The sequence below is a fragment of the Grammomys surdaster genome, unplaced genomic scaffold (assembly GCF_004785775.1).
Source record: "Grammomys surdaster isolate TR1022 unplaced genomic scaffold, NIH_TR_1.0 338, whole genome shotgun sequence".
In the NCBI taxonomy this organism is placed as follows: Eukaryota; Metazoa; Chordata; class Mammalia; order Rodentia; family Muridae; genus Grammomys; species Grammomys surdaster.
The window spans coordinates 2,722,124-2,734,978 of NW_021604757.1; the positions used below are offsets into that span (position 1 = coordinate 2,722,124).

Below are 12,855 nucleotides of genomic sequence, written 5' to 3' on the forward strand. Positions count from 1 at the left end.
TCAAAGGAAAGGTGCCCTCCCCATTTCTCTGCCCTCCCCAACCCCCGATCGCTCTCTCTCTCTCTCTCTCTCTCTCTCTCTCTCTCTCTCTCTCTCTCTCTCTCTCTCTCTCTCTCTGTGTGTGTGTGTGTGGTATAAATAGTAGAGCTTGTGTCTTTTGGTGCACATGTGGTGGAGGTCAGAGGATAACTTTTGAGTTAGTTCTTTTCTTCTGTGCATTCTGAGGACATCAGGTTATCCGGTTTGCATGGCTTTTACCTGATATATCTCACCAATTTTGTACTAGGTTCTGAATAACATGTTGAGAATATTCTCCATCTAAAGAAGCTATCTGTTACAGTCTGAAAGTGAAATAAGTGTCTTCAACTGGCCCTTGGATTTGAATAGTTGGTCCCTAGCTAATACTATTTAGAACTTTCTAGACATGGGGCCAATCTGGCTGACCTAAGGACCTGATGAGTTAAGACACTGCTCTAGTTCTGGTCCAAGTTGTCTGTTTCCCAGTGGGCACCATATAATAACCAGCTGTTGCATACTTAATACACCATAAGATGTGGCCTGCTGCTATGTCTTCCCCACCATGAGGGTCTGGTTTGCCAAAATAAAGTGTTCATCCTTTATGAACAGTCACTTGGTTAACGGTGATAGGAACAGTTAAGTCAATGTCACAGAAAAAAAAAAGTTAGACCACTTTCTAAACAAGGCAAAACTTACACTCGACTACTTTCTAGGTTGCTTTCACTCTCTTGATTCAGAATTAGTTCAAATATCCATTTATTTCCCTCCAGATATGGTATTTGGGCTGAAGGATCCCTGGAAAATACCAATGTGACTGACTGGAGCTGAGTAGCTTACAGAACTTCAAGGGCCTTCAGCCTGAAAACTCCAAAGTAACTTCTTCCAAAAGTCTAAGAAACTTGAATTCAATGAGGGCACCCAACTCTAACCTTTGATGTTTTGGACTAAATTTTAATGCTAAGGCCATCACTACACTTTGTGGTCTTATGTGTCATCAAAGAAAAGATCAAAAGGATCAGTTCTCAGAACTCAACCTTTTGTTTTTAAGACAGGGTCTTAAATAAAGTGAAGGGGCTAGGGATGCAGCTCCCTGGTAGAGTGTTTAACCATCATTCACTAAGCCCTGTGTTTGATCCCACACCACATAAACTGGGATTGGTGGCACACAACTGTACTTGGAAAGGCAGACAACAGAAAAATCAGAAATTCAAGATCTGATACATTAAGAGTTCAAGGCCAGCCTGGGCTATAAACAAAACAAGTGGAAGAAAGAATGTCCTCTTCAGGATTTGGGAGTTCAAATTTCACCTCTACTCTTAGTACCTCTTTGCTCAGTACCCATGAGACCCCAGTGTGAATTCCTAGCAATGAAGGAAAGAAAAGGAACAGGGAAGTTAGACAAATAACTCTAGGTTCCTTCTAGTTTCAAAATACTATTTCAACCAATCATGATGACACATGCTTCAGATTCCAGCATTTGGGAAGCAGAAATATACCAATATCTATGAGTTCCAGGCCCAGCCAGAGCTAAATAGTAAGACCCTGTCTAAATAAATAAATAAATAAATAAATAGCACTTCAAAAGTCAAAAGTCCTCACAATGCCCTGATCTTCTCCTAGACCAAAAAAAGATGTTTCTGAGAGTGAGACAAAAAGCCTGTCACCCAAGGTGTAAACTGGAATCAGACTACATAAACAGCTTGCCCTCCTCTGCCTGCAAGAAAAAGGAGACACCCTATGAGCTGATTACTACCACTCAGCAACACAGAGCTCTACTGGAATACAGATGTGCTTCGTAATACATTTGCACACACAATTATCCCTGTAGCGCCATGACAGCAAAACATATTTCCATAGCCCATCTCTTATTAGGAGAGCAAAGAACAAACCCCTAAACCTTTAAATACAATCACCTTTTATGAATTCCATGCATTTAGCAACAATAGTCACCTATAAAATGGGCTTCTGTTGTAAGATTCTACCTCCTACACAAACCATAAGAATACCTTTTCTTTCCTGACAGCCAAGCCCGGCAGTAGCAGCCCAACAGTGACATCTACTGGAAAATAGAAGCATGAGCTAGCTTACCAAGAAGAAGGTAGTTTAACTGAGAATTTAGTTAGCATAGGATTTATTTGTAATTTACAACAGAACACAGGCATTCAATTTGTCAGTAATGGCCCCACTTCAATAGTGTACACTTAAAATATCTCACAAAATGCCACATTTCTGAGCCAGCTATCAGTCCTCATAGTATACTGTATTCTGACTCACTTAAAAATAATTCCATAAAGAATATCAATACTATTTTAAAATGATTATGTACTATTTGTATACATATCTTGAAAGAAGAAATTTATCATAAGCTGACAGACTCAGTGTGTGTGTGTGTGTGTGTGTGTGTGTGTGTGTGTGTGTGTGTCTGTGTGTGTGTCCATACTTTCTGTCCCCCCCAGTACTGGGGATAGAGCCTTAAGCACACTATGCAGGTTTTCTACTACTGCTGAACTGCACTCTCAGCTCTACAACATGCATTTTCAAAACTTTAACATCACTTAAGTCACAACACAAACTACTTTTTAATCACTAGGAGAAAAAAAAATATTAAAACAAAAATTCCTGATAAACCCTTAAGGTTTCTAGGGCTTTAAAAGCCTACTCAAGGACTAGCAAAATGTTTCAGTTGGTAAAAGTGCTACCAATCCTGAGGACCTGAGTTAATTTCCAGGACCAAGAAGGTAGAAGGAGAGAACCAACTCCCAAAAATTGTCCTCTGACTTTCATATGTGTGCTGTGGCACATATGGCACCACCCTCCACATATATACAATAATAAATAAGTGTACTAAAAGTACTAAGCCAGGCATTGTAGCACATACCTATGTTTAAGACAAGCTCATGTCTCAAAACACATTTTTAAAAGAGAACTATCAGTGTTGATGTCAAGATGGCTCAGTGGATAAAAGCATTTTTTGTAGCCGGAGTTCAATCCCAGAACTCATATGAAGGTGGAAAGAAAATGGACTCCACAGAATTGTCCTCTGACCTCCACGCATTCCACTATGGCATGCAAATGCAACATTTTAATTTTTAAAAATTATAATTAGGGGGCTGGAGAGATGGCTCAGCGGTTAAGAGCACTGACTGCTCTTCCAGAGGTCCTGAGTTCAAATCCCAGCAACCACATGGTGGCCCACAACCATCCGTAATGAGATTGGATGCCCTATTCTGGTGTGTCCGAAGACAGCGACAGTGTACTCATAAATAAAATAAATAAATAAAAAAAAAAAATTATAATTAATATTTTATGGGTGCAATATAGTAATTACTAGTCATATCTGTCTACTTATATTTAAAGTAATAAAAATTAAAATTAGTTCCTCAGATACTAACAGTCACATTTTCAGTTACTCAGTGGTCATATATACCTCATGGCTATCATGGTTGCAAGCACAGATACAGAACATTTTCATCAACACAAAAAAGTTTCACTGAAGAGCCTCATTTCTAGAAACCATGAAGTATTTACAGACAAAAATACACACTATGTGGGTTGGGGTAGTGGATAGCGGTGCAGATAAAAGAAGGGAAAACAAAAACAAAAAGGCAGCTAGCTAATGACTGATGATTTTTTTTTTTTAATGTAAAGCAATGGATACACAGAATTTTATTTTTCTTTTCATTTTTATGTTGGAAGAGTTCTATGATTGAAAAATTAATTGAGGGGGCTAGAGAGACGGCTCAGCTGTTAAGAGCACTGACTACTACCAGAGGTCCTGAGTTCAATTCCCAGCAACCACATGATGGCTCACAACCATCTGTAATGGGATGCAATGCCTTCTTCTGGTGTGTCTGAAGGGAGCAAAAGTGTACTCACATATATTAAATAAATAAATCTTAAAAAAAAAAAAAAAAAGTAGGGAAGTATTTTACTTAAAACTAAGGTTATCAGGACAGTGAGATTCTCTCTCCCAAACAATAATCAAAAAAAATTACATTTAAAGATGAAATAAATAAATGAGTAAATTAAACAAAAACTAAGGTTCATCTGGCTGGAGATGGCTCACTGGCTAAAAGGTATCTGCCACCAGGTTTGATGACCTAAGTTTGATGCCTTGGGCCCTACAAGGTAGAAGTCATCCTCTGCCTCTGACCTCCACATGAGAACACACACATGTATACACCACATGCATATAAATGAACACAAAAAAATAAAAATAAAATGGGAGGAGCTGGAAAGATGACTTAGCAATTAAGAGCACAGCTCTTGCCGAGGACGCAATCTCCACTCCTAGCATCCATGTGGTAGCTCACAACTATCTGTAACTCCAGTTCCAGAGGATCTAATGTTCTCTTCTGGTGTCCACAAGCACCAGGCACACACACAGTATACATACACACATGCAGGCCAAACAGATATAATTACATAATCTGAAATAGCAGTACAAGGATTATCATAAGGAATATACCCTGAACTGACAGCTGGACAAGGCTTTAGTAATACAGACCAGAGTTGAAATCTTCACTCTGACTTTTTCCGTTTTGGTTTTTTGCTTGTTTGTTTGTTTGCTTGTTTGGAATGTAGGAACATTCATATGCATGTGGGTACATGTGTCCACACCCAGAAGCCAGAGGAGCACATCCCAAGCCCTGCTCTACTGCTTTCTACCTTAGTTCTTTGAAACAGGGTTCTCACTGGACTAGGAACTCAGTTTCAGCTAGGTTGGTCAGCAAGCCCCCTAAAATGATGATGCGGTTAGTGGCATAGGTGCTATATGTAGCTTTTTATATGAGTACTTGGGATTTGAACTCAAGTCCTCACACTTACATATGTGTTCTTAGCCACTGAGCCATCTCCCAAGCTCCTGTCCTCCTGTACCTTTAAAAGAAATTCTGACTACTCTAAAGGACTCACTTTTCTTAACTGCAAAATATGAAATGTAATGCCTATATTGCACAGAGATCTTGTAGAAATCAGAAATTATATCACCCAGCATGTCCTATCCCCTGCTTCCAATCACCTCAAAGCGAGAATATGACACATTACACAGTGAGCCCTCATTAACTGGTATCTCTAATGCTCTGTATACAGGGTTTATTTTAAGCCATTTAGGCATTACTCAGAAGGACACCACATGAGAAGTACTGTTAAAGATGGACAAATGCTGACTAAAGGCTCAGTTATTTTGGAGGCACAAAATGATAAGCTTCTAATGCCAGTTGAAGATAGCCCTCTCTTGATTGCCTTTAATAAATTCTGAGTGCCAACAATATTCCAGGCACTGTGCTGGATGCCTTCTTGCTTTTCAAGAAGAACAGAGTCCCAGGCTCCTGATGTTGGGCCCTTAAGCAAAGGAAAATATTCCAAGCAAAGAATCCAGAGCTGTTCCCAAGAACTGGCCTCATTCACTCAGGCACAGAAACAATCTTATTATTCTGTCTACTTCTGATGTCCAGCCCACTATTCTGCATGTATTATATATTTTCTCCTTGAGAATGTGCTATTGCCCTAAAAGAAAAAGGTCTTTCCTTTTCCAAGTCTTACCAACATTTCATACTGAACATTATATAACTTTTTTGGGTAATAGCTCCCTTTTATTAAAAATCAAACTAATTTTTTGTCGCTTTTTGCTTAGTCTCCATTTTAGCATCAGTAGTGCACAAAGAAGCACCAGACTGGAGATGGTGAGAAGGCTAAGCAGATTAAAAGTGCTTGCTACCTTGCCTGATGACCTGATGATCCCAGGATCTCTACAAGGCGTAACTACTATACATCTGTCATGGCACACACATCACCCCAATGTACACAATAAATATAGATGTGATTTTTTTAAAGTAGTATCAGATCATCTATACTTGTGATAGATTTCATGTAAATATGTCTTGCCTCCATAGTAAAAGTGTATGCTCCAGTGGGCACAGTGCCTAGCACAGTGCTGAAAAAACTTTCCACTAGTGTTTATTGACTAAATGACTGACTAAAGCATCCTCCAAAAATAACAAGTACATGATGTGCACAATCTATATTCCCACCCTAGCTTATGTCAGAAAAATTTCAGTTGCTTCAGCAGAGAATATAATAATGTACAGCAATATGCGATTTGGCTCCAATATTCTGGGAATTGGATGATTATGCTAGATTTGACCTTTACATAATCACAGAAAGAAGTCCCTAATATATCAAGATAGAAGTGCACATAGCCATTCACAGAACATGTGGTGGGTAGTTTATTACTCCTACTCTGTTTCTCTCATGAGAGCTGTCTCAGATGCCAATCCATGTGTGGAGAGGCCTTCCTTCCATGAATTCTTTCCTCTCATCCCAAGATAATGGTCATCTGGAAGGTCCATTCAAAGAATTTTGGGTGTGGAAGTATATTTATAAAGCTTTGAGTTTAATTTCCACCACCATCAAAACTAAACCAAAACAAACAAGCAAACAAACAAACAAACAAAAAACCCTAAATGAGCAGCCTAGATACTATCCAAAAACATAAATTTGGTAAATTAAAAAAACAAAAAACAAAACACTTTCCTTGATAAACATAGATTCAAACATGGAATTCTTCAACTATTTATTGAACTGAATTGTTCAAAAGCATACATTCAAAGAATAGCTAGCACAAAATGCTGAACAAAATATCTCTGTCTGCACTATAGGTCTTTTTTAAAATTCTCTCTATAAATAGTCCTTTGGAATATACTCTTATCTCAACAACTAGTCCTATATCTATGATATTTCAAAGTCAAAAGGCAAGGCAAAGAAAATCAATGATTATATCTCCTCATGCCTCTCTAACCCAATCAACACTTCCCTTTCAAGGCTAAAACCAGAGCTTTAGGCTTAGACAAAAATTAACTAGTACAACAGTTAACTCACACAACTAGGCCTGATGCTATCCCTGGCACCAAAGTAAGATTTCCCAAGATAATGCAAGATCAGAACCAGATACATGGGTCCCAGATACTTTATATAAAGCTACAACACCACTAAGACTGCAGGACGATGGGTGTTAAGGAGAAGAGGCTGGGAGACAGAGCACAGGACAGCAGCTGCTTACCTCCTGAGAGAGTCTTCCTCAGAGCTTTCTTCAGGCATATCTTGATGTAAGGCCTCCTGTGATACAGTTCCAGATCTGCTGGACTGAGTATAAATTCGTTCCCAGTGGCCTGTCTCCTGGTTAAAGGCCACCCCCACAGTCCTCTCCTCTTGTGAACTAGCAGAGCTGCTCAACTCCAGCCTGCTGGAGCTAGGCATTTGGCCCTCAGTCCGCTCAAGAGGTGGTAGCTGGTTGCCACTTGGTGGCATGCCCTCAAAGGTAGTGGAGACGTGCCAGGAAGAGCTAGCCTCACCAGATGAGTAGTTAGGTGTGGTTCTTTCCCAACGAAGGGTATCATTGTTGAAGGTTAGAAGATTATGGCAAGCACGGCAGCGATTAAGATGGCCCCGAGACAGGTTGGAGTTGTTCTCACTGCTGTGTGGGGTAGGCTGATGGGAAGGACCTGGTCTCTCAGATTCAATATTATTGTTGAGCATTTCCTGGGCCTGTTGGGTCTGGGGAGTTTCCCCGCTCAGGCTCTGATCCAACTCCTGCAGCCTGTCATATTCCAAAAAGAAGCGTCTCAGGTCACATTGAAGCTCATGGCGAATGTTGCCTGAGTTGTTTTGGCTGGAACCATTCCCTCCATCTGACTCAGTTGCCAACCCTGATGATGGAAAACCCCTCCCTTCTGTGGCTGAAGTATACACAGATGCCTGAGAGCCACCTTCCTGCTGTCTCAGTACAGAAAGCAAACTCACTGAGGAGGCACTGGTCCTCGGTGGGGGCATAGATTCTACCTCAGAACGTGAGTTCAGAGTGAGTACTGTCCGGGTCCACTCAGAACCTGTCAGCCCAGGGGCTAGTTCTCTGTGATACCTAGAAGGGTGGCTAGACAAAGGGCCCCCCAAAGAGCGACGGGTAGGACCCAGACTGAGGTTGCGGAGCGTGTTGCCCGCAGTGCTGCTCTGGACTGTACTGAAGGCAGACGGCCGGTTCAGGAGGCCCTGGTCCTGCTGCGTTGATGAAGCCTGCTCCGTGGGATGGAAGGGCTCGGTCTGTACAAAAGAAAAGGAAGGGGTAGTAGCTCTGGCAGAAGCAGGGGGAACACTGTCCTGGTGTGGCAAGAGGGAAGGAACTCGAGTGCCAGCACAGCGGCTGCAAAGGCACAGGATCCCAGGGTGCTGGCAGCACTCAACTGTGGTGGGGTAACTGACCCGCTGTCGGAGTCTGATGTAAGCGGAAGTCCTGGGACGCTCCGTGGAGGGCTGAGGGGGAGGCGGTGGGGGTGAGGGGGTAGCAGAATCTTGTACTGTGCTTTGCTCTCCCACCTGGATGCCAGAGGAGCGGGAGGACAGCATGTGCAGGAAATTGTGGAGGAGAGGTGTCCGGCGAACTGGCTGTGATTGCAGGAGGGCACGCTGACGGTAGTGAGATAACTCTGTTCCATCTATAGGGATTTCTGGTTCGTCATCACCCTGCAACGTGGACCAGCAGGAGGAGAGAGTAGAGCACAAGAGTTAGACTCTCCAAACAAATCAAGAGAAACTTAAAATTGACTCATAGTCATCCAAAAAGAACTACCTTCATGGATAAGCAAAAACTCTCTCCCCAAAAGGTAATGAAAACTGGCTTCAGATTCAAAACCACCATATAGTATTAAAATTATTCATTCCAATTGACAACATATCTAAACAGGTATAGCTGGCAAAACAATTATAAAAGGAATCTCTGTGACAGAGAAGCAATAAGGGGAAACAAAATGCCAACCAGCCAGAGGCACACAAGTGACAGGTATGATGAAGACAAGTTATTTCCTTCTTATTTTAGGTTTATTTATATTTTATTTTATGTCTGAGTGGTTTTGCCTGTATGTATTTATGTGCACCACATACATGTATGGTGCCTATGGAGGTTAGAAGAAGGAATCAGATACCATAGAACTGGAGTTACAAATGGTTGGTAGCTTGAGCGCTGCCATTCCAACCAGGCTCCTCTGCAAAAACATCAAGTGCTCTTAACTGCTGAGCCATTTCTCTAGTCTCTGGCTACTTCTTTCTTTTTAAGATTTATTTTTAGAAGCTAGAGAGACGGCTCAGTGGTTAAAACACTTGTTGCTTTTACAGAGGACCTGGGTTTGGTTCTTAGCATCCACATGGTGGTTATAATTGGCTGTAACTCCAGTTCCAAGAAATCTAATGCCTCTTCTGGCCTCTGTGGTCACTATATAAACACATTACACAGACACACATTCAGTCAAAATTTCCACACATATTTCTCAGAATTATAGTTTGTTTGTTTATATGTATGTGTGGGTATATGCCACACATCTAAACACTGGAAATGGGCCAGAAAAAGGCATTGGATTCCTTGGAGCTAGAGTTAAGGGCAGGTGTAAGCACCTCAACATGGGACTGAAAACAGAACTCAGGTCCTCTTAAACAGAAGTACACTACTTTTTGGTGGTGTTGTTTTTTCAAGCGCCACCACCGCCCGGCCCAGAAGTGCACTGCTTTTAACAACTGAGTCATTTCTCCAGCTCTGACAAGGTCTGTTCCTCATGATTTATTCACAAGGGTTAAAAAATTGACTCTTCTGTGAAAATTATGTCTGTAACTTTTGATATCATCAGAAATTAATTAAAATCTTGATGGAAAGCCGGGCGGTGGTGGCGCACGCCTTTAATCCCAGCACTTGGGAGGCAGAGGCAGGCGGATTTCTGAGTTCGAGGCCAGCCTGGTCTACAGAGTGCGTTCCAGGACAGCCAGGACTACACAGAGAAACCTTGTCTCGAAAAAAACAACAACAAAAAAATCTTGATGGAAAAGAACTATAAAAATGTTAAGAACAAAAATATATTCAGAATTACATTTTAGTAATAATACTCATTATTATAACATATAATAGGTATTTAATAATAAAGAAATAATATGACCAAAATTAGAGTGCTAGTTTAGAAAGTACCCTCAGTTCAGCTAGAGCTGTTGGACCCTTACCTGCTGATTAGAAGGGTTAACAATAGCTGTAAGTAAGTAGTGTCCAAGTGGATCAAATCTCACCAGACTGAAATACAAAAGAAGACAAGAGACAAAGACCATGTTAACTGAGAAATGGAAATTGTCAGACTACCCACCTCATGTTTTCAAAACTCTTTTATTTTCTCCCCCTCCCACTCTCTTCTGAAGATAGTTTATCTATGTAGTCCAGGTCATCTTCAGACTCACAAATGTTCTGCCTCAGATTCCTGAATGCTGGGGTACCACCACACCTACCTAGTCTTTCAAAAAAATTTTTAAAGACATTAAAATAAGGCTTTATGTTGTTTCCTAATGTTAAAAAAAATACACATTAAGAAAGAAATTTCACTTTCTTTTCTTTTTTTTTTTTCTTTTTTTTGAGACAGGGTTTTATATACCTCAGGCTAGCTTACAAGTCAACAGCCAGTTACAGATGACCTTGAACTTTTCATTCTCCTACCTCTACCATCCCAGTATTGGCATTACAGGTGTGCACCAACACACTCACCATATGTGGTACTAGGGATCAAACTCTAAGCTTCATTCATGCAAGACAAGCCCTACTATTAACTTGGGCTACATTCTCAGGCCATGGTTTCAGTTTTGAAAAATATCCAGGCTTACATCACAGTTAGCAGCTACATTAAATATGTATCTGTTCAACACGTAAGAGCCCATTTAAATGGTAAACCCGAATGCTGCCACACAGATTCAGGTTTCCCTTCATACAGTTGCTTCATACACTTGGCAAAAAGTACTTACTCTAGTGACAACAAAGTACCAGTACAAACTGATATGGTTGGAAGCCAGAAAATCAGTCTATATCCAGCCATAATTCGGTCAAAAGCAGCCAAAGAAAACAATTTATCAAGTCTAACTTAGGCAGTGTATATCTTGTTTTTGTAGTGCAGAGAATTGAATCCAAGGACATATACGTACTAGGCAAGAGCTGTACAATCTTACAATACATCCCCAGCCATATTGTGGTTTTGGTATTTTGGGTTGCTTTGGGGTTTTTGTTTGTTTGTTTGTTTGTTTGTTTTGTTTTTTAAGACAGTCTCACTATGTAATTCTGGTTATCCTGAAACTTGCTATATAGACCAAGATGGCTTCAAACTTACAGAGATCCACCTACCTCTGCTGGATCCACCTACCAAATGCTAGGATTAGGGTGTAGACCACTACATCTAGCCTGGTATTTAGTTTTGGTTTTTTTTGTTGTTGTTGTTTTTGTTGTTTTTCAGTTTTTTTGAGACAGGGTTTCTCTGTGTAGCCCTGGCTGTCCTGGGCTCACTCTGTAGACCAGGCTGGCCTCAAACTCAGAAATCCGCCTGCCTCTGCCTCCCAAGTGCTGGGATTAAAGGCATGGGCCACAACTGCCTGGCCCAGGTATTTAGTTTTAAGACAGAGTCTTGCTAACTAGTCCAGGAAGACTTAGACTCCTTATGTAGCCCAGATACATATTTATATCTCTATTTTATAATTTGATAAATATAAATAAATATAAATAGACAATAGTGAGCAATCAGCCACCAAGCTATCAAACTACCCATTTATTTCTGAGAGGCTTCCCAAAGGGTAATCACAAGTGAAGACAACCTGGAACCTAAGTAGGATTTTACCAAACGACCCTGATCTGCAGAGACCACAAGATGAGGCCATAAACAAAATGAAGTGCTTCTGGGCTAATCAGCCATGATGATGCTAATGAATACCCTAAGAAGACTAATGACTGCCCTAAGTAGGAATAACAAGCTGTCTCCTGAAATAACAGTAGTTATATTCTTTCATGTCAGTCTGGTGACTGATACAGTTGGCAGAACACAGCACTCACCGGACACGTTCCATCTCACTAGCTGTTTTCACCACAGCAAAGGGCTCCCGTCGACTCCAATCCCAGAAATGGATCTCATTTGCAGTGGCAATCAGTAGGAGCTGAGCCGTAGGGTGGAAAGCCAAGGAGGCTATAGCATTGTTGCTATCTGTGAACCAGCTTTCACTGCCACCCTGCAAATGAGCCAATCCAAAATATTCTCAGATTACAGGGGAGTCCATGTGAAGAAAATTACATTGAAGAGCTAAATATGATTACTCACACCTATAATCCCAGCACCTGGGAAGCAAAGCAAGAAGACTGCCACAAATTTGAGGCCAGCCTGGACTATATAGTGATATGTAGTTTCAAAAAAACAAAAAAACAAAAAAAAAAACCAAAAAAAAAAAAAAGAAGAAGGAGGGGGACAGGGAGGGGGAGGGGAGGAATGGAGGAAGAGAAAAAGTGGAGGGGTCTCTATGGGATTATATAACTCAGTGATAAAGTATATACTTCACATGTATGAAGCCCTGGCTTTGATCACTAGCATTTCCACTTGCAATTGCAATCTTTTTTAGAGCACAGTGGTACATGGCTTTAATCCCAGCACTCAGAAGGCAGAGGCATGTGGATTTCCATGAATTTGAGGGTAGCCTGGTCTACATAGTCATTTCCAAGTCAGCCAGGTTTGCATAGCAAGGCTCTGTCTCTAAATAAATAAATTTCCATTTGAGATAAAATGAGTTCTTATAGGGCTTACTTTAAACATGTCTTTTATAAAATAATGCATATGAACAGTCATCTAGTAGTGCCAATAAACTTATAGGACAAATATTACTGCCCTCAAGTCAATTACAAAGCCTCTACTCAGTTCCTATTTCTGACCCCTGTGAACACTCCAGCTTGGTGCAAACATAGTGCAGAGCAACGACTAGCCTATCAACAGGAAAAGTCTTGCTGTGATGATC

General features: G+C 40.9%; 1 protein-coding gene across 2 annotated transcripts in view; it reads right to left on the bottom strand.

Annotated features, from left to right (window-relative positions):
* The window catches only part of Ambra1 (autophagy and beclin 1 regulator 1), a 185,991-nt gene that overhangs the window by 136,963 nt on the left and 36,173 nt on the right, over positions 1 to 12,855 (bottom strand). The window contains exons 5-8 of one of the 2 annotated variants that reach the window (XM_028778470.1): positions 11,909 to 12,081; positions 10,054 to 10,120; positions 8,389 to 8,535; positions 7,079 to 8,115 (exon numbers count right to left, since the gene is read on the bottom strand). In XM_028778470.1, coding sequence (XP_028634303.1) covers positions 7,079 to 8,115; positions 8,389 to 8,535; positions 10,054 to 10,120; positions 11,909 to 12,081 — 1,424 coding nt within the window. Of the gene's footprint in view, positions 1 to 7,078; positions 8,536 to 10,053; positions 10,121 to 11,908; positions 12,082 to 12,855 lie in introns of both variants that reach the window. The other variant, XM_028778469.1, reaches the window with a different exon arrangement.